We start from the raw sequence: 21,687 nt of genomic DNA, 5'->3' as shown, positions 1-21,687 counted from the left end.
GAAATATTGTTCTATGTGCAACGCTCCCCAGCTCTGCTTTGTTAACAAAACAATAACAATGGCCGTGGGGCGGACAGTGGCGCTGTTTCCCCTGCTGCGGATTCCATCTTTTAAGGCTGCCTATTTAGTTTGGTTCATTTAAGTCTGACGCAAGGAGCACAACATTGGTTCAAATGGTGAACTCCACTAACCATATCTCACCTTTCTACACACAGATAAACTAACCAAAATTCTGCCTGAGTTAGAGGAGATTGCCAAGCTCCTTCCCGAGTTACCTGACTTTGATAAGATAGGAGAGAACTTCACCTTCCTCAAGAGCATCCTCTCCACCGGTGAGTACACAGTCTTGTCAGATAGAAAAGATGGGCATACTGAAGCATAAAATGGCAATGTTGGACAAACCAGTTAATCAACTGTTTTTGCCCAGGATTCAATTTTTTTTTTCTTCTATAGATCTTAGATGAAGTGGCAAAAGTGCTAACCGTTTTGAGCTTTATGAATCCAGAATAGCTATAACACCTGCTCCAAGTGGTAGAAAGTCACACTCCACGTCATTGGTAATCTGAATTTGAAGTGGGCTACTTTTGTCAATCCTTGTCTAATCACACCTGCATTACCTACTGTAGCAATCTACTTTCCAGCAAACAAACCAGTTAAATGTTTTATTTTCGCTAATTTACGGGTGCCAGTTCCAATCACTTTTCACTTTCCCGCCTCCTACATGGGCTTTTGCATCGTTGATGTTCTTGTGAAGTGCATCTTACATCACAATTGGGCTGCCTTGTGTTGAAATAGTGCAGCTCAATATGCTCCTTTCTGGAAGTGAGGAGAGAGGCGACATACTGTAGGGTGTATTCACTTGGAAGCAAATGGGCTGAAATGGGGAGGGACTTACCTGAATTTGTCCAATAAGAAACGATTGTCTTCGTTGCTAAATGTTTTCCCTTGCAGAACATTTTGCGACGGCGTGCACTAATGAATACACCTCGAGAGCTATGGAGCAATTTCCACCCGTCTCTATGATTGATATTTTTCAAAGCATACTATAATTAAGTATGTACTGACGGCGGTTGTTTTTGTAGGCTAAGTCACAGATTTAGGCATTTGAGTACTAGAATGGACAGGAACCTTCTTATGCTGGGCTAAAGGTCAGCCATTTTGGTCAGGGAGTTGGGCATCCATGATTTTCCATTGCTGTGATAAGGTATTGTGTAAAGTAAAAAAAAAAAAATTATGTGTCCGCACTGTATATTTGTTACCTAGCGATCCAGACAGTTTTTTTTGGAGGAATGATTCCATAAATGTTTCAAATGAACAGCCAACATTCCATTCAAACAATCCAGTCAATCCACACTGGCTGAAATCAATTGATGTCACGACTTAGACAAGTTGTAAATGCAACGACTGCTGCTGCTGTTTTCCAAGAAAATCCCCCAAAATGGAGACATTTATGGTCCGTTTACAGATATTTTTGAAGCTATTTATACATCAAATTTGTATGAAACCCATATAGATTGCATTTATAGTTATATGACAATATTTCAGGTAGACAATTGCGTTACACACTTTCTGATATCACATGCCTTTTATTGTCCTGTAAAAAGAGGGATTTGGCCTCTACTGCCATTCATTCCAATTATTAGACTAGTTTGGATTTCTCCCTGACTAATATGGCTGCCATTTTCACCCCATTCTGGAACTTTGATGGTTTATGACATTGCCCCTCTAGCAATTTAATAGGATCTCTATGGGCTAAGTATAATTTCCAAAGTAACTGGGTCTAATTTGGGTCAATATTAATAATTTGACAATGTCATGTGATGAGCATAAGTGAACAGTACCCATCCATTGATTTCACACAGTCAAATTAGGCCAATCAATTAGTTATCCTGTATAATGAGTAGTATCACAATTACGTGCCCAGATTGCACAAGTAGTCAACGGCATCACCTCTGGACTTGCAGGATGCAGCCACAACAACAAGCTCACATTCTGACAGCAGGGCCTTGCCACATGTGTCCAGCAGTGACCCTGCTCTGACCCCTTTTTGCTTCAGTCTTTTGATTTTTTTGTTGTTGTGTGTGTTCTTCCTTCCCCCCCCCAACCCCTCCCCCTCCGCGTTCTTCACAGGTGTGAGTGTGGGTAGTGAAGGAGCTTCTGGTCTGCGTCTGTTGTTAGGTGTGTACACCCCACACTCAGCCCCTCCACTCTCTTCCCTGGCGCTGTTTGACTACCCCACGTTGGTGTGTGTGCAGCAGCACCCTTTGCAGAAGTGGTTGACAGTGGTTTGGAGCCAAAGACGATGTCACGTGTTCCTGGATTGGCACCTCCTAACTCAACACGATTGGCTTTCCAGACTACCAACTGATTTATCTGTCCAATAGAGCATCACAGTGGAAATGTCATAATACCCTTAAAACGTAGCAGTTAAACCATACATTTTTCCCATTGGGGATTTTAGAACACTTAAAATAAGCGCTGTGTTTCGTGTAGGCTTACACAGGTGGTATGTTTGGATAACCATGTAAATCTCTCTCGGACAAGGTGACTTTTATTAACATATATTCTGCTCTATTTATTCTCATATTTGAAAATGCTAATTAGCTGTTTAAAAGACTGTTCACGGAATTGTCAGTTTAAAGAAATGTCTCCAATTTATTCATTACTACATTTAGCTAACATTAGATAGTTAATCCAGAGATTCTTACCTATGCCTCGATTCGGCAGTCTGGTCCAGATCACGATGGTATTTGTAGTTCTTTGTGATAGCCACGTTAGAAGCTAATAAGCATTTCATATTTTTTGCGGGAAAATACAAGTGAATATATTGATAAAAGTCACCTGTTCCTTGAGAGACTTACACGGTTATCAAAACGTTACCCCAGGGTAAGCCTACACGAAACACAGACATTATTTTAAGTGTTTCTAAAATCACCAATGGGAGGGGGGAATGAACGGTGGAAAAACAATTGGAACCATTTCCCCGTTTGACTGCTAGGTTTTATGGGTATTACGACTCATGCTGTGGTACGCTATGCTGCTGTTTGAGACACCAATGACAAATTATTAATGGAAGGATTTGTCTTTTGGGTGGCCATAGTACCAGACTGTGCTTTGATTGACACATAGGCTTTAATTGATGCAGAGGATTTATCCTTACGTCATATTGATATCAAAAGGGCTCAGAGAAGGACATTTTGTCTACTGTCTCATTGTGTAATTGAATTCCTCTAAAAACACAATTCCTCTGAAGACTGAATTGGACATACTTGGAATGAATTGAATTGGATATGATAATGACGATCTTTATCCTTCTGGTCTACAGTGCTCTTAACAACAGAGACAGTGTGTTTGTTTTGCATAATCTCCTCTTCTCCCTTGTCATGTCGTTTAGTCTGACTGTGGCTTTTGTCTGTTCTGCTTGTGTGTTTCTGTATTTTGACTTTCAAGTTCCGGCTCTCTCCCTGGCTTCACTGGGCTCTTCCCCCCTCCTGTACTTACATTATGGGATCCCTTATCCTTGGCTGAGAGGGCTCTCCTTGTCTGCTGGTAGCTGATGCTTCTCAGATGTTTGGAAGAAGCGCAGTGTCTTTGATGGATGCAAACACCTCGAACCACATCCCTCCCTCTTCTTTGACTTGCTAAAACAATAGGTGTATTCCTTTCATGTCCCAAGTGGTTCCCTATGTAGTGCGCTACTTTTGACATGGGCCCATAGGGCTCTTTTCAGAAGTAGGGCACTATGTAGGGAAAGGGTTCCATTTGGGACGCAGTCCTGTACGGTATGTGCGAGGCTTGTTATTGACGGGGCTTTCATTGGCTGGACGAGAGATTGTTGTTCCATGACACTCAAGGGCAGTTTTTAAGCAATAAGGCCCGTGGGGGTTTGGTATATGGCCTATACACCACGACTAACAGCTGTTCTAAAGCACGACCCAACACGGAGTGCCTGGATACAGCCCTTAGCCGTGGTGTATTGGCAATATACCACAAACACCCGAGGTTCCTTATTGCTATTATAAACTGGTTACCAATGTAATTAGAGCAGGACAAATAACTGTTTTGTCATACCCGTGGTATACTGTCTTATATACCACGGCTTTCAGCAAATTCTATTGTGAGCAATATTTTCCAAACATTTGAGATTCTGTCACGTGGGACCGGGTGCTGCTTCTGATCTGGGGCGTAGGTAAAGGCCTATGTAATGTTGGGCATGCCAATACTTTTGACTCATTATTACTAATAAATTATTAAAGAGAATGTATTATCATGTGTGGGTAAACTTATGTTTGTCAAGTGTTATAATTGACTGTTTTGTTGTTGTCTCCTAGCAGAAGCCCCTGGGGACACTCCAGTGAAAGCAGCCACAGAGGCCCCGGTCACCGCCAAACCGGAGGCCAGCGACAAACAGTTCAAGAAGGCAAGTATGCTCTGCACCGCCTTACTGGCTTACCCTCGCTCAGCCTCGCTCCCTGTGACATATAGCTGTGTCTCATTGTAGAAAGAAACTGCTGCTTGTTGAGTTCGCAGTTTGGGGCAATTCCATTTCAGCTCCAGGCAATTTGGGAAATGAAGTGAGATTCAGTTCTTGAGTTGAAAACTACTGGAGGTAAAGGGCAGTATTCAGGTTGTTAACTGAATGTCTGTTTATTTTTACTGGGCTGAGGATGGAAATGACCCCCATTCTGGCTGCCTGTTTATGGATAAGTGTTTTTTCATATTGTATGTTGTTGACCATTGAAAATAGCAGAGATTTGTACTCTGTACGACTGAGGTTCGTATACCAGCTTTTATTTTGTCACATGTACAAAATTATATTTTTTCCTGCTAGGGAATGCAGGTATGTTTTTTTTGTTACCATTTGTGACATGGAGGTGATCATTCAGTCCTCAATCTTACAGAGTAATTACATCATGGCTAGAAAATCATATGGGCTATATGCACTTATGCTGATATTTGCCCTTGCTTTCCCCCCCCCCCCTCATGCTCCTCTATGTGTTGTTTTTCCAGAAGTCTCATGCTGCATCCAGGAGATGATACTCTTTAGCTTCTGAACAGCACTTTTGTATCTTCCTCTGTTCCGTTCCCGCTGTCTTCACATACTGCCCATTTTGTATTGTTCCTCTGCTCCCAAGGGGCTCTTCCGCTGTTGTCCTCGAGTTCAATGGAATAGTCCTGCTTTTTAATGTTTTCACACTGTTCAACCTTAGTGACTTTCATATGTTAAAAAGAGTGACCTATTGTAGATCAATAGGCTGAATATTAGACAATCTATGGCATCCATATACCTCTACCCTGCTTTTAATCGAAAGCAGTGGTCTCAACGTGATTTAAAAAATAAAAAAAACATTATCATAGACCAAGCTGAAGCTTAGCTCATCTCCCACTAGCCTGCAGCAAGCTTTCTGCTCCATCCCTGACAGATCACTCATTGCTAGCTAGGGTGGCAACATTTCCCAGGTTTTCCAGAAGTCCTGGTTAGCGGATTCACAGATTTCCTGCTTATTCCCTCCTGATTCCAGCAATATTCCAAATGGGATTTCTGGAAAAGCTGAGAAATGTGCAACCCTATTCCCAGTGTAGCTTGCTTCGCTAATCATCTGGCTGATTTTAGCAGAGAATATCATGTTTAATATAAATACATGTGTTGAATATCAGCCACACTTGAAATAGTTTATCCACTTTCAATAATGTATCCAGTACATCTACACATTTACTTTTTTTCTTCACGGCCTCAATACATAATTTCTTGAGTTTTCATTTGTCATATCTACGTTGCCTCGTAGAGCATAATCATTCTTTAAGTTGCAGGGTATCAGTTGTTTTGGTACAACTAAAAAAGCCACAGTGATGGAAGACTGCTAAGAAACCATTACTCTACAGAATCCTTCCCCGTGTGCCACTGGCTGAGAGACACTGGTTGTGGTATCAGTTGTTTCGTCCGCTTTCAGATCTCCAGACTGGCAAAGTCTGTTCTGGAGACTCTTTGACAGAGAAAGACTGACTTTGTTGGGTACCGATTATGGTGGCAAGATCTAGGAGCTAGACGTCGATTCAGTTTACCCCCAAGCTTTGACAGAATGGTGACCATCGATGATGATGATTGGCATAGATCGACATTGGGTTGTCTATCTGTAGGTCAGCCTTGGCTCCAGCTCCAGCTTAGTTGGTTGGTCAATGGGTTGCTGGACTGACGAGTACATTAGGTTGTGTTGATGGCTGTGTTGCTCCTGCCTCTCTCTCACTGTGACGTCCCTCAGGGTCTGCTCGGCGAGCTCATTCTCATTCAACAGCAGATCCAGCAGGCCGAGGAGGAGGTCCGGCGGGCCGCCGCATCCAAAAACGCACGGCCAAGCCCAGATCCCGCCCCCAGCCCACCCCCACGCCCGCCGCCGCCCCCGCGCCTGATACCCGAGCCAATGCCAACCACCACCCCGAACCCCAGTCCCAGCCCCCCTCAGCAGAAACGCAAGGTGAAGGTCCTACCCCACCCACCCCCCCCTTCCCACCACCCAGCCCTCATCTGTAGAAGCCCCCTTCAGCACGTAAACAGTAGAACTGCCCACAAAACCAGGATGGACAAACCCCATGCCGTTTAAATTCACACTAATGGAGATTTGTTGAGTAATTTAATATGGAATGCTGTTTATGAGATTGGTGGATGAAATTCCTATGGTCCTATACCGTTTGGATTTGTCTCATTTAGCAACCCTAGAGCTCCTTCCTAGCTCACTATCCTATGTGATGTGGACAGAAGGCACTGTGGTGCACTTTATTGAATCTCTAGTCATTGTTGATTTAAACCGCAGTCTTTTTATAGCTTTGGCTATATGCTACTAGCAACAAATTGTACTGTGCATTGTTACTTTCTGATCGCTGAATACAATGCAATGATAATTAGCAAATATTTAATTAACAGCATCTTTTGTATCACTTTGCAGATTTCTGGTCAGTTTTGAATTCATTCTGGTCTAGCTGCTTGTGTCTTACTAAGTTAGTTTGCATATGCTATTTAGCCTATATACAGTGCCTTGTAAAAGTGTTCACCCCCCTTGGCGTTTTTGCTATTTTGTGTCATTACAACCTGTAATTTAAATGGATTTTTATTTGGATTTCATGTAATGGACATACACAAAATAGTCCAAATAGGTGAAGTGAAATGAAGAAAAAAAACTTGTTTCCTAAAAAAGAAATGAAAAGTGGTGCGTGCAAATGTATTCACCCCCTTTGCTATGAAGCCCCTAAATAAGATCTGGTGCAACCAATTACCTTCAGAAGTCACATAATTAGTTAGATTGCACACAGGTGGACTTTATTTAAGTATCACATGATCTCAGTATAGATACGCCTGTTCTAAAAGGCTCCAGAGTCTGCAACACCAGTAAGCAAGGGGCACCACCAAGCAAGTGGCACCATGAAGACCAAGGAGCACTCCAAACAGGTCAGGGACAAAGTTGTGGAGAAATACAGGTCAGGGTTGGGTTATAAAAAAAAATATCAGAAACTTTGGACATCCCATGGAGCACCATTAAATCCAACAAAAAAAAATTGAAAGAATATGGCACCGCAAGAAACCTGCCAAAGAGAGCCGCCCACCAAAACTCACGGACCAGGCAAGGAGGGCGTTAATCAGAGAGGCATCAAAGAGACCAAAAATAACCCCGAAAGACCTGCAAAGCTCCACAGCGGAGATTGGAGTATTTGTCCATAGGACCACTTTAAGCCGTACACTCCACAGAGCAGGGCTTTGAGGAAGAGTGGCTAGAAAAAAGCCATTGCTTAAAGAAAAAAATAAGAAAACACGTTTGGTGTTCGCCAAAAGGCATGTGGGAGACTCCCCAAACATATGGAAGAAGGTACTTTGGTCAGATTTGACTAAAATGTAGCATTATGGCCATCAAGGAAAACGCTATGTCTGGTGCAAACGCAACACCTCTCATCACCCCGAGAATGAAGCATGGTGGTGGCAGCATCATGCTGTGGGGATGTTTTATATCGGCAGGGACTGGGAAACTGGTCAGAATTGAAGGAATGATGGATGGTGCTAAATACAGGGAAATTCTTGTGGGAAACCTGTTTTGTCTTCCAGAAATTTGAGACTGGGACGGAGGTTCACCTTCCAGCAGGACAATGACCCTAAGCATACTGCTAAAGCAACACTCGAGTGGTTTAAGGGGAAACGTTTAAATGTCTTGGAATGGCCTAGTCAAAGCCCAGACCTCAATACAATTGAGAATCTATGGTATGACTTAAAGATTCCTGTACGCCAGCGGAACCCATCCAACTTGAAGGAGCTGGAGCAATTTTGCCTTGAAGAATGGGCAAAGATCCCAGTGGCTAGATGTGCCAAGCTTATAGAGACATACCCCAAGAGACTTGCAGCTGTAATTCCTGCAAAAGGTGGCTTTACAAAGTATTGACTTTGGGGGGGGTGAATAGTTATGAACGCTCAAGTTTTTGTTTTTTTGGGGCCGATTTCTTGTTTGTTTCAAAATAAAAAATATATTTTACATCTTCAAAGTGGTAGGCATGTAGTGTAAATCAAAAGATACAAACCCCCTAAAAATCAACTTTAATTCCAGGTTGTAAGGCAACAAAATTGGAAAAATGCCAAGGGGGGTGAATACTTTCACCAGGCACTGTATGCTGCATTGCAGTAGCACACATATTGCTTTATTCAACCTTCCCAAACATACTACCCTGTCATCCCCCGCAAACTTCCCATTAGTGTGAGCAGACGTTGGAAAACATCATCCATCCACATGGTGTCCCTCAGGGCAGTGTGCTGTGACCGCTATGTTGTGCCACTGGTGGGATGGCATGTCTGATGTCTGGAAATCTCAGAATCACCTGTCACCAGTTCAGTACCGCAGTAACATAGCCTAGGCTCCCTATCTCATGCGAACCGCTGGACTACGGCCAACGGTCCTCCCGTAACACTTCACTAACGTACGGACAACCTACACTGCATGGAGTGGAGGGACACCCCGCTGCATGGTGTGCTGTGCACTTCTGGAATTATCCTAAATGTCAGTTATACGGTGAAATCTATCTAATTGGGTATAGGCCTATATCAGGATGTAGGAATCAGTACTAGATCTTTCTTAGTCCACTAATCAGATGAACTGCTATAGCCTATTACCAAGACATTGCAATTTGCACGTAGTTAGCACAATCACCTTTGCTATAGCCCCTATCTCTCATCTATCAGTGTGTGTACTGTACTTGTTTGTGTGTGTGTTTAATCTGTTGTCCCTTCTTGCTGTCCCTATCCATCCGCTCACTGGTGCTCTGTCTCCTTCTGTCTCTGCTTTGTGATCTCCACCTCTCAAATGCATTGCAGATGTGGAACTCTTTAGTCTGGGGGGCTGCTGTAATCATGCTGTAATAATCTTGATAATGATCTCTTGATTGATGATTGGTATAATTCAGACGTCTTTTCCAGGGCCTGATTTTACTTGCGCCTCTGATTTTTGCACTATGATTTACTGTATTACATGTTAAGACCAAACCAATGACTACAACCTGGACTGGAATCAGTTTTCTCCCTTTTTTCTATTAACTTGGCTTTCCTCCGCCGCGGTGCCCACTGGTCTGTGTAATGTAACGTGCACGTTAGCTGTCTGTGATGATGCTAGTGGTCTCAGTGGGTTTGGAGTGGCTCACAGAGGGTGAACGGTTAAATGTCCCAGACATGTGAGAGAGAGAGGGTTAATAAACTTGCTCTCTGTCTCCAGTCTTCAGACAAGGAGAAGGTGGACCAGCTTCAAGAGGAACTGCTCCGAACTCAGGTACAGCCAAATATAGTCCATATCCTTCCTTGTTTAATAGACCCCAAGTTTTTATTCCACATAATAAAAATCCGGGTTACTGGTTGCAAAATAGCTGGGAAGAGATTTCCGATGTAACAATTCCATGGCACATTGTGTGTGAACTGATACACAAAACAACGCTTGATTCAACACAGTTTTCCGTTTAAATTATTATCTGAAATTCTTGCCACCAACAGAATGTTATATACACTCACCAGACAGTTTATTAGGTACACCAACCCGTTCACGAAAATGGAGTAATGTGGCCGTGGCTTGCTAAACAAAGCAGGCAGACAGGCCTCAACGCGTTCAGTTACCGTTCAATGTATTGTAAGAATGGGCGAAACGAGTGACCTAAGCGACTTTGAGCGTCGTATGATCGTCGGTGCCAGGCACGCTGGATCCAGTATCAAATGGATGGGCCGATTTTTAAAATAAATACATCCGGTCTACTTTGGTAAATGGACTGAATGGTCCATATCTTTCCTTAAATAGACTCCACTTGTAAGGTACCACATTGACCTTGTAAAGTCAGGTTTAGAAAAGTCCAGTTTACTTTGATAAATGGACTGAGTGAAAGAGAGGATTTGTTGTTAAAGCTTGAATGTCTTTCTGTCTTGTATGTAGATGAAGTACCAGCGCATGCTGGAGAGACTGGAGAAGGAGAACAAGGACCTGAGGAAAGTGATGCTGCAGAAAGATGAGAAGGGCATCCACCAGAGGAAGATCAAGGTGTGTGTGAGTCACGCACACCACACACACACTTACACAGTCATGCACATACACACACCAGTGTTCTGCATGGTAGTACAAGTTAATCAATTTGTTTATTTCTTCAGGAGACAGTGTTTTGAAACAAACTCATTCTCCCATCAGGCATTACCCTAAAGTATTTTTCCATCTGTGTTCCTTCTACAGAAGTCTCTGATTGACATGTACTCTGAGGTCCTGGACATCCTCTCAGACTTTGACTCCAACTACAACACCCAGGACCACCTACCCAGGGTAAAGATAAACCAAAGGGTCATGGCTGTCTGGAAATGCAATCAAATTAGGGAGACAATCTTTTTTTATGTACAAGTTTCTTTAGTAGATACCAGAAATATTGGGGCCATACTTGGCAACAGAAGTAACCATTTTAAATTTAAACAGTTTCCTTCGGCTCAAAATGTGTATCATTAAATTAAATCGATTTATGACAGAACGCTAAGTTGGAGCTGGTCCCATTAAATAATATGGCACACATTATCCCTTTGCTAACCTCACCAGGTGGCAGTGATTATATCCTGGATCAAATTCTTCATCAGCCTATCAAAGATTTTAGACTTTATTTCCACCAACTAATGGAATTTCTTAAAATGGGTCAACCCTGACCACTAGAAGGATATTTTAAAACTTCTAATTCAAGGTTTACTTTTGTTCCTTTGGTCTGTAAGAAAATGTTGTCCATATTGCATTTACATTTTATTAGGATTCCCATTAGCTGACGACATAACGTCAGCTAATCTAATCTTCGTCGGGTCCAACACAGAACTAAAAAGACATTACAATTTATATTAAGACATTATAAACTAGAGGTCGACCGATTAATCAAGTTTTCATAACGGTCGGTAATCGGCGTTGGATGCCGATTATGGCCGATTACATTGCATTCCACGAGGAAACTGCGTGGCAGGCTGACCACCTGATACGCGAGTTCAGCAAGGAGCCAAGGTCAGTTGCTAGCTAGCAGTAAACTTATCTTAGAAAAAAACAATCAATCTAAACATAATCGCTAGTTAACTACACATGGTTGATGATATTACTAGTTTAACTCGCTTGTCCTGCGTTGCAAGTAATCAATGCGGTGCCTGTTAATTTATCATCGATTTACAGCCTACTTCGCCAAACAGGTGATGATTTAACAAGTGCATTCCCCAAAAAAGCACTATCATTGCACCAATGTACCTAACCATAAACATCAATGCCTTTCTTGAAATCAATACACAAGTATATATTTTTTAAACCTGCATATTTAGTTAAAATAAATTCATGTTAGCAGGCAATATTAAACTAGGTAAATTGTGTCACTACTCTTGCGTTCATTGCACGCAGAGTCAGGGTAAATGCAGCATTTTGGGCCGCCTGGCTCTTTGCGAACTGTGTGAAGACCATTTCTTCCTAACAAAGACTGTAATTCATTTGCCAGAATTTTACATAATTATGACATAACATTGAAGGTTGTGCAATGTAACAACATATTTAGACTTATGGATGCCACCTGTTCGATAAAACACGAAACGGTTCTGTATTTCACTGAAAGAATAAACGTTTTGTTTTCTAAATGATAGTTCACTGATTTGGCCATATTAATGACCTAAGGCTCGTATTTCTGTGTGTTTATTATAATTACATCTATGATTTGCTAGAGGAATCTGACTGAGCGGTGGTAGGCAGCAGCATGCTCGTAAGCATTCATTCAAACAGCACTTTCCTCCGTTTGCCAGCAGCTCTTCGTAATGCTTGAAGCACAGCGCTGTTTATGACTTCAAGCCTATCAACTCCCGAGATGAGGCTGGCAATACTGTAGTGCCTATTAGAATATCCAATAGTCAAATGTATATGAAATACAAATGGTATAGAGAGAAATAGTCCTATAATAACATTTACATTTTAGTCATTTAGCAGACGCTCTTATCCAGAGCGACTTACAGTAGAGTGCATACATTTTATTACATTTTACATACTGAGACAAGGATATCCCTACCGGCCAAACCCTCCCTAACCCGGACGACGCTATGCCAATTGTGCGTCGCCCCACGGACCTCCCGGTTGCGGCCGGCTGCGACAGAGCCTGGGCGCGAACCCAGCCCAGCCTGGGCGCGAACCCAGAGACTCTGGTGGCGCAGCTAGCACTGCGATGCAGTGCCCTAGACCACTGCGCCACCCGGAATAACTACGACCTAAAACTTCTAAACTGGGAATATTGAAGACTCATGTTAAAAGGAACCACCAGCTTTCATATGTTCTCATGTTCTGAGCAAGGAACTTAAACGTTAGCTTTTTTACATGGCACATATTGCACTTTTACTTTCTTCTCCAACACTGTGTTTTTGCATTATTTAAACCAAATTTTACATGTTTCATTATTTATTTGAGACTAAATAGATTTTTATTAATGTATTATATTAAGTTAAAATAAGTGTTCATTCAGTATTTTTGTAATTGTCATTATTTCAATTATATATATTTCTCTCTCTCTATATATATATATACATTAAATTGGCAGATTTTAAATCGGTATCGGCTTTTTTTGGTCCTCCAATAATCGATATCGGTATGGGCATTGAAAAATCATAATCGGTCGAGCTCTACAAACATTTAAATGAAAATTCCACCCAAAAACTAACTTTTGGTATTTGTTTCATTAGTCCGTTGTTTAAATAGTCCCAAAATGTTTTACTGTTAGCAAGTTTTCAAGATATGTAACTTTCAAAATACAGGAATCATCCCCTTAAGATGCAAACGCAGAATCATATGATGCAAAAATGTATCATACACAGATGATTTCTATATTTTGAACGTTTTTGATGCCCTGAATTTGCCTGTCTGGTTTGGTGGTTGTGTTTTGTTGCTAGTACACCCTAATTGGTTTGAGAAATACTCTAGTTTCTTGAAAAATATATCATTCCTAAAGAAAATCTAAAGACTGGATAGTCATTCGATTCATCCTTGACCTGGCTACTAACATTAGACCACATTTTCAAGCTTTCGCATACATGACAAAATCCCACGTGTGTGTTTCTGTTTCACACACATCCATGTGCGGTTTTGCCAAACAGATAAATGAGGACCGTACAACATTTGAAGTGTCCAAAAAATAAAAACCAAAGAGCCTTATGGATTTGTCATGTAGGCTACCATTATCACCATCTCTTCTAGGTGGCACACTGCTAGACGGTGAATGAATGTATGCTATAGCTATGTGCACTTTGTTTAGCTACTGTACGCTAATGCCCATCCTCCTCGAGTCAAATAACTCGTATGTGACAAAGTAGTTTGCAATAAAATGTTGTACGCCTACATTTAGGTGTGCACGTCCGTGTAATATAGCATATGCACTATGATTATTAGGCAATAGCAGTGGGTGTGTGTACTAAATCCGTTCTCGATCTTCAAGATGTTGGATGCAGGCTACGTCCCTTTGCAACGCGCTAACCCCAATAGATGTGAATCTACGTTACAAACGAAGGGGGAAAACTCGTGTGAGATTTGATCCATTGCTACGATCTGCGACAATTACGTGGACCAGAGAGCAGTCAGTCATATACACGTGATTGTTGCTTTGATGTTCAAAACGTGCTCTCTAGGTTTAGGACGCTCCCATGAACAAGTGTTGGAACACCAGCTACGTGAACGATTTGAATTGGCTGATGCAGAACTTGTTCCAGAATAGTTTCACTGCCACTTGGTTGGCATAATAACGTGTGCCATTTGAGCTGATGGGACCAGCTACAATTTAGCGTTCTGTCACGTGCAAGTAAATCAACCATTTTAATTGGCTGATACGCATTTTGAGTCGGGAGAAACCGTTTAAATTGAAATGGTTGCTTATGTTCGCAAGTATGGCCCCGTTATTTCCTCTTGTAACGGCGTTGTTATGAAATGCTAAGCCTCTACTGTCTGTCACACCCATTTCATCCAACCCTCCACCTCCCCTCCATCGTCCTCCTTCCCTCCCTCCACTGTGCTATACTATAGGTGGTGGTGGTGGGAGACCAGAGTGCAGGGAAGACCAGTGTGTTGGAGATGATCGCCCAGGCTAGGATCTTCCCCCGGGGCTCTGGAGAAATGATGACTCGCTCTCCTGTCAAGGTAGAAGAACTCATTTACTAGACTACCTTAACCCCCTCAAGATCCCTAACTTCCTGTACTGCAGCTATAAAGATATCAAAGATGTGTAAGATCCACCGCTTACTTGGTGTTTGTTATTTTATCTGGGATTTGGTACATCCATTTTGTAATTGATGTATAGCTGTTGATTTTTGAAGAATATAACTTTTAAGTGGCGGAGTGACTGCTTTGTTGTTTTGAATCCCAGATTGCCCCTTTTAAGGCAACCTGTCCAAACCTTGCCTACTGCTGTGGCAATGCCTTGATGGATATCTTCTTAGGCTCTGTAGGTCTACACGGTTCCATATGGGACGTTCTAGTCCTCAGTTTGATTGGTTGAATGAGGCCTGTGTGGTCTGGATGGATGGGCAGCATTACCAGACTACTGTTGTGGTTTTGGCCTGGGGACTTTGAAAGTGGTCAATTACATTTTGCCGCCTGCTGTTCTCTCCCCCTCCACTAGGTGACGCTAAGCGAGGGTCCGCATCACGTAGCCATGTTCAAGGACAGCAGTCGAGAGTTCGACCTGGGCAAAGAGGAGGACGTAAGTTTTATATCGCATACATATGTGCGGGAAGGATGACTGGATTGTAAACAAATGGGAAATTTGCATCTCTCAATCTTAATTCATTCACTTGTTTTCTTGTTTATTCACTCATTCATTCATTAATTATTTGGTCCCTGAAGCTGGCTGCCCTGAGACATGAGATCGAGCTGAGGATGAGGAAGAGTGTCAAGGAGGGACAGACAGTCAGCCCTGAGGTGAGGACAAAGCCTCTATAGCTTTCAGCTTGAAAAATTGTACTTCAGTTTGTGCCTAAATGTTGGTTTCCATATGGCAGACGATCTCTCTGAGTGTCAAAGGACCAGGCATCCAGAGGATGGTACTAGTGGACTTACCAGGAGTCATCAGTGTGAGTGTATACACACACACACACCCACAGCTACACACGCACAGAGGTGCATACAGAAACACACTCGCACACACTATTGTGTACATAAACAGTGACCATACAGTGGTAGGTGCAGTGATTCTAAGGAAATGTGATGCTATGTATTCCTCTCAGACTGTGACAGCGGGCATGGCAGCCGACACCAAGGAGACCATCTTCAGCATCAGCAAGAACTACATGCAGAACCCCAATGCCATCATCCTCTGCATCCAGGGTGAGTCAACACTGGAGTCCCCCTTTCATGATCAAATATGAACAGATCATCCTTGAGCTCCTTTTCTTCCTCCCCTCCCCTCTGCTCCTCTGTTCCCTTCTCTCATCTCTCCTCATCTCTCCTCTCTATTCCTTTACCTCACCTGCTCTTCCCGAACCCTCCATCTCTGTTTCTCGTCCTCAGATGGGTCAGTGGATGCGGAGCGCAGCATCGTCACAGACCTGGTCAGTCAAATGGACCCGCATGGGAAGAGGACCATATTTGTCCTGACCAAAGTAGACCTGGCAGAGAAGAACCTGGCCAGCCCTAACCGGGTGAGATTCTCGCACACACACGTTCAAAATGTTTGATTTGAAACTTTTTTGTGAGGTGAAGCAGAAATGAGTTGGGCAAGTCTAGGTAGTCCTGAAACAGAGCATGGACGAAATGCATTTGTGAAGTTCAAATGGTCTGAAAACAATTCTAATCCTCTTTAGCCAAAAAGGGGTGCCCTTTCATTAGTTTTAAAAGCTGCATGGTACACTCAAACAGTCAAGAGGTACAGACTGGATGAAATCCAATGACACTTGATTGCATTCGCCCTCGTCTCGGATTTGATATATCTCTCTCCCTACAGATTCAACAGATTGTTGAAGGGAAACTGTTCCCTATGAAGGCCTTGGGCTATTTTGCTGTGGTGATGGGGAAAGGTAAGATGCATTACAATTAGGGTGGCAAAATTCCAGTAACATGCCACCAGGATATCAGGGAATTTGGGGAAAGTTACCGGAATTTTGCCACCCTCATGACAATAATGTATATTAGTTGAATCTGGCCTGAGTTAGTCAGGTATTTAATCACTGACATGTGCATCTGTTGTCCCTTCTTCCCAAGGCAGTGCCGGTGAAAGCATCGACTCCATCAAAGACTACGAAGAGGACTTCTTCCAGAACTCTAGACTTCTTAGGTCGGGTGTCCTTACTCCCTATTATTGCACATTTGGTTTCAGAGAATGAATTGCCGGTAAATTCATTAATTTGGTGAACGGCAATGGTTTTCAATTAGATTTTTAATTTTTTTAATCTGGCTGAAATGTAACATGTTATCCTGACCTGTGTCCCTCTCTTCTTCAAAGAGATGGCATGCTGAAAGCCCACCAGGTGACCACTAAGAACCTCAGTCTGGCCGTGTCCGACTGCTTCTGGAAGATGGTCAGGGAGTCAGTGGAGCAGCAGGCCGACGCCTTCAAAGGTAACCAGACGGGTTGGGATCCCAAAATACATCTCTATTAGGTTGGACACATGACATTTTTAACAACGCTTTTTTTCCTGATATAAACCAGTTCACTGCATCCGCCGTGGAGCCCCGTTTCATAGTATGACCATATTTCCCAGCTGCTTGCCGTCGTTTTGAAGTAATCACAAAAAAACAGGCCTTATTTTAGGGCATTTTTCACCCTGCCAGCTCCTATTTGTTCTATTGAGCACCGTGGCACCAACTCACCTTCCGAACGCTCTATTCCCAGCTTATTGTTCTATGTCACAATGCCTGTTTTGCTATTGTTGGCAATGAGACTTGCTCATGTTGTTGGTAGTTAAAATGTAAACAACAACAAAAAATTACTCATGGAACTCTGAGGTCGTCACATTGTTTCCTGTAGGGGAAATATAGGCATGTCTGTCTATTTTGCCAAATATCTCACAATGTGTATATATAGATTTATTTCAAGTCGGACGCCATTTTAATCATGAGAATCTCCTCTTTCTAATTATGCAAATCTGGGCAGCGAGCTCGGTTGTCATGAAATGCTAGCCCCAAAATACGTTTTGCCCTTGCAACGCTGAGCTCCTCTCATTGTTTTCCTATGGGGAGGCATGCCACTCTATTTCACCAAATATCTCACAATGTGTATATTTAGATTTGTTTCTCAAGTCAATCACCATTTTAACTCCTCTTTGTAGTTATGTAAATCTGGGCAGTGAACTCGGTTGTCATCGATCACTAGACCAGAAATATAAGTTCAATTTTTTTCTCTACTTTCTCATTACGCAGACATAAGCACAGTTGACACCATCAAGGTGCGGATGTTAACTTTCTACACAAGTTGTTTTTTTCCAGTTTCGTCCGACGAACAGATTGCAGTGGTAAAATAAGGGATACATTTTTTGTGCCATTTTGTCGAAATTAAATTTTAAGCATCACTCCAGTCAAAACAGGCTCTGCGAATGTTCGATTCCATTCATTTGCCATGGGCTTGCGCTAGTGTTCCAGCTTAGCCAATGTTCTTTTGACGTTTTTCAGCCTTGGGTGAATTTTGTCTCGTTCTATTGTCCAGCCTACATCTATATGAGGCTGGGTCGCCGAAGGCTTAAATGGCCTCCTCCTTTTCCTTCCTGATAGGCCGTCTAGGCATCTACCTCCTAGCCTACATGTGTCACTCTCATTCCACGGAGGGCTGAATGTCTGCGGGTTTTCACTCCTCCCTTGTACTTGATTGATTGAATTAAGGCCAGGCACCACACCCTTATAGGGTCTTTTTTCTCCTTAGTCATATCACAATCAACTTTTACCAGTTGAGTGTACACAGAAATATAATACTTTTTTGTAATACAATTTTTCTGAAATATTTAATTGACATATGCAGATGAGGCAACTTCTCATTATGTGTTGGCATATTGTGCAAATCCATTTTTTCTGAACACTGAAAGAAGTCAGCCTACATTTTTCAGTTACATTTTTTTTTAAGAAACTCCAGGACCGGACTTGTACAAAGCAGATTGTGGATAAATATTTTTTTAATCGATCTGGAAAATACTAAATATGTAAAATGCTTTTTTCCGAAGAACAGTATCTAGATTAAAACGTGATTAAACGGTAATCGTGTTTAACATGATTTGTGAATGACTACCTCCTTTCTGTACCCCACACATACAATTATCTCTAATTTCCCTCAGTTGAGCAGTGAATTTCAAACACAGATTCAACCTCAAAGACCAGGGAGTTTTCCCAATGCCTCGCAAATAAGGGCACCTATTGGTAGATGGGGTAAACAAATATATATTTTTGAATATCCCTTTGAGCGTGGTGAAGTTTTTAATTACACTTTGGATGGTGTATCAATACACCCAGTCACTAAAAAGATACAGACATCCTTCCTAACTCAGTTGCCGGAGAGGAAGGAAACCGCTCAGGGATTTCACCATGAGGCCAATGGTGACTTTAAAACAGTTAGAGTGTAATGGCTGTGATAGGATAACACTTAAGATGGATCAAGAACATCATAGTTACTCCACAATACTAACATAATCTACAGAGTGAAAAGGAAGCCTGTACAGAATACAAAAATATTCCAAAACATGCATCCTGTTTGCAATATAGCACTAAAGAAAAGCTGCAAAGAAATGAACTGTCCTGAATACAAATTTTTATGTTTGGAGCAAATCCATCACATCACATCATATTTTCAAGCATGGTGGTGGCTGCATCATGTTATAGGTATGCTTGTCATCGGCAAGGACTATGGACTTTTTTTTAGGATAAAAAGAAACGGAGTAGAGCTAAGCACAGGCAAAATCCTAGAGGAAAACCTGGTATTCAACAGACACTGGGAGAAATGTACTTGTCAGCAGGACAACAACCTAAAACACAAGGCCAATTATACACTGGAGTTGTCTTACCAAGACGGCATTGAATGTTCCTGTGTGGCCTAGTTACAATTTTGACAGCTTGAAAATCTATGGCAAGATTTGAAAATGGCTGTCTAGCAATGATCAACAACCAACTTGACAGAGCTTGACATTTCTTAAAAAGAATAATGTGCAAAATTATACAATCCAGGTGTGCAAACCTCTTAGACTTACTCAGAAAGACTCATACCTGTAATCCCTGCCAAAGGTGATTCTAACATGTATTGACTCAGGGGTGTGAATACCCCTGTAAATTAGTAAATTAAATATTTCTGTATTTCATTTTCAATACAATTTCAAAATGTGTATATTGGTGAGGGGGGAAAAATATATTGAATCAATTAAGTGCAGGCTGTAAAACAACAATGTGGAAAAAGTCAAGGGGTATGAATACTTTCTGAAGGCACTATTCAATAATTTCATCCAAACTGCTTTGCGCAAGAAAGTCCCGCCGCACCCATCTACTCATTGTCCAAAGTGGTTAAAATGTATTAATGTTAATGACGGTAGTATGATACTCGAAACAAAATATCCATTTTCATGATAAAAATAAAGATTTTGTTAACTTTTTGATAATACTTTTATTAATGGACCAAAATACAAAAATCTAAAAATGAACAGGTAGATGCAAAAATATAATTTCAGCCTGTGGTGCCTGGCCTTAAAGTCACTGATTAGTTAGGAACTCCCCTCACCTGGTTGTGTAGGTCTTAATTGGACAAGCACTCTGCCATCCATGGAATGAGTTTGACACTCCTGTCCTAGTCTCTTACAGCCATGGCTGACCACCACCACCCACCTTTGTTAGCGAGCGATGCACACTTTTCCTCTCTACTTGCTCCCCCCTCCTGCTCTCAACCACCCTGCCACACTTCTCCCCTCGACTGGCGCTGCTTCCCAGCCGCAATTATCCCAGACAGCCGGTGGTCCTCACTAACAGTAGCAGCAAGGACTAGATTTATTGCCCTATGGCTGTGGTGTGGCTCTCCTTCCCATTGTGTGGCGTATTGATCTGCTGCACGTCAAAAACCATCCTCACAGGCCCAGTGTCTGGCGCCACTCTGGCCCAATAACCCACCCACTGGCAATTAGCGTCATCTTCATTGTGTAGGGAGAGGAGAGGGACAATGGGTAGTGTGTGTGTCAGGGTTTCCGTTCGAAATATTTGGCTCCGGACAACGTGACCGGGAAGATTTTAATTTACCGGACATTTTTATCAATTTACCGGACGTCCATATGCATTTAGATCTGAAAGTATACTGAACAAAAATATAAACGCAACATGTAAAGTGTTTTTCCCATTTTTCATTGGCTGAAATAAGATCCCAGAAATTGTCCATATGCAAAAGAAAAATAAGCTTATTTTTCTAAAATGTTGTGCACAAATTTGCTTACATTCCTGTCTGTGAGCATTTCACCTTTGCCAAGATAATCCATCCACCTGACAGGTGTGGCATATCAAGAAGCTGATTAACATGTTCATTACATAGGTGCGCTGGGGACAATAAAAGGCCTCTCTAAAATGTGCAGTTTTGTCACACAACACAATGCCACAGATGTCTCAAGTGTTGAGGGAACGTGCAATTGGCACGCTGACTGCAGGAATTGTCCACGATCTGTTGCAAGAGAATTGTCTGCAATATACCCCCTCCAATGTCATTTTAGAGAATTTGTCAGTATGTCCAACCGTCCTTATAACTACAGACCACGTGTAACTACATCTGCCCAGGACCTCCACATCTGGCTTCTTCACCTGTGGGATCGTTTGAGGTGGTACTGAATCTTATTTCTGTCTGTATTAAAGCCCCTTTGTGCAGTGAAAAACTAATTCTGATTGGCTGGGCCTGGCTCCCCAGTGGATGGGCTGGGCTCCAACCTAGGCTGCGCCCTTGCCCAGTCGTGAAATCCATAGATTAGGGCATAATTTATTTATTTCAATTGACTGACTTCCTTTTTATATGAACTGTAACTTAGTAAAATATTTGACATTGTTTCATGTTGCGTTTATTTTTGTTCAGTATAAATACAGAGCACACAATTTTAAAATACTGAATTTAGCCAGCAAAAATATCTCAACAGAATGAAACAAAACACGTTTTGCATATTTAAAGAACTGGTTTAGATTCATAAATATGCCTACAATAATAATAATAATAATAATCATGGTAAAA

General features: G+C 42.0%; 1 protein-coding gene across 8 annotated transcripts in view; it reads left to right on the top strand.

Annotated features, from left to right (window-relative positions):
- Positions 1-21,687, top strand: part of LOC129811062 (dynamin-like 120 kDa protein, mitochondrial) — a 58,152-nt gene that overhangs the window by 4,323 nt on the left and 32,142 nt on the right. Inside the window, exons 4-19 of one of the 8 annotated variants that reach the window (XM_055862189.1) lie at positions 216-332; positions 2,131-2,178; positions 4,335-4,420; positions 6,261-6,473; positions 9,738-9,791; positions 10,440-10,544; positions 10,731-10,817; positions 14,553-14,666; positions 15,148-15,228; positions 15,372-15,446; positions 15,527-15,598; positions 15,752-15,851; positions 16,035-16,165; positions 16,468-16,540; positions 16,725-16,797; positions 16,966-17,081. In XM_055862189.1, coding sequence (XP_055718164.1) covers positions 216-332; positions 2,131-2,178; positions 4,335-4,420; positions 6,261-6,473; positions 9,738-9,791; positions 10,440-10,544; positions 10,731-10,817; positions 14,553-14,666; positions 15,148-15,228; positions 15,372-15,446; positions 15,527-15,598; positions 15,752-15,851; positions 16,035-16,165; positions 16,468-16,540; positions 16,725-16,797; positions 16,966-17,081 — 1,545 coding nt within the window. Of the gene's footprint in view, positions 1-215; positions 333-2,130; positions 2,179-4,331; positions 4,421-6,260; positions 6,474-9,737; positions 9,792-10,439; positions 10,551-10,730; positions 10,818-14,552; positions 14,667-15,147; positions 15,229-15,371; positions 15,447-15,526; positions 15,599-15,751; positions 15,852-16,034; positions 16,166-16,467; positions 16,541-16,724; positions 16,798-16,965; positions 17,082-21,687 lie in introns of all 8 variants that reach the window. The other 7 variants (XM_055862182.1, XM_055862183.1, XM_055862181.1 and 4 more) reach the window with 7 other exon arrangements.

This window comes from Salvelinus fontinalis, chromosome 14 (genome assembly GCF_029448725.1).
Source record: "Salvelinus fontinalis isolate EN_2023a chromosome 14, ASM2944872v1, whole genome shotgun sequence".
Lineage (NCBI taxonomy): Eukaryota > Metazoa > Chordata > Actinopteri > Salmoniformes > Salmonidae > Salvelinus > Salvelinus fontinalis.
Note: the sequence above shows the minus strand (reverse complement) of the source record. Positions and strands in the feature narration are given on the sequence as shown.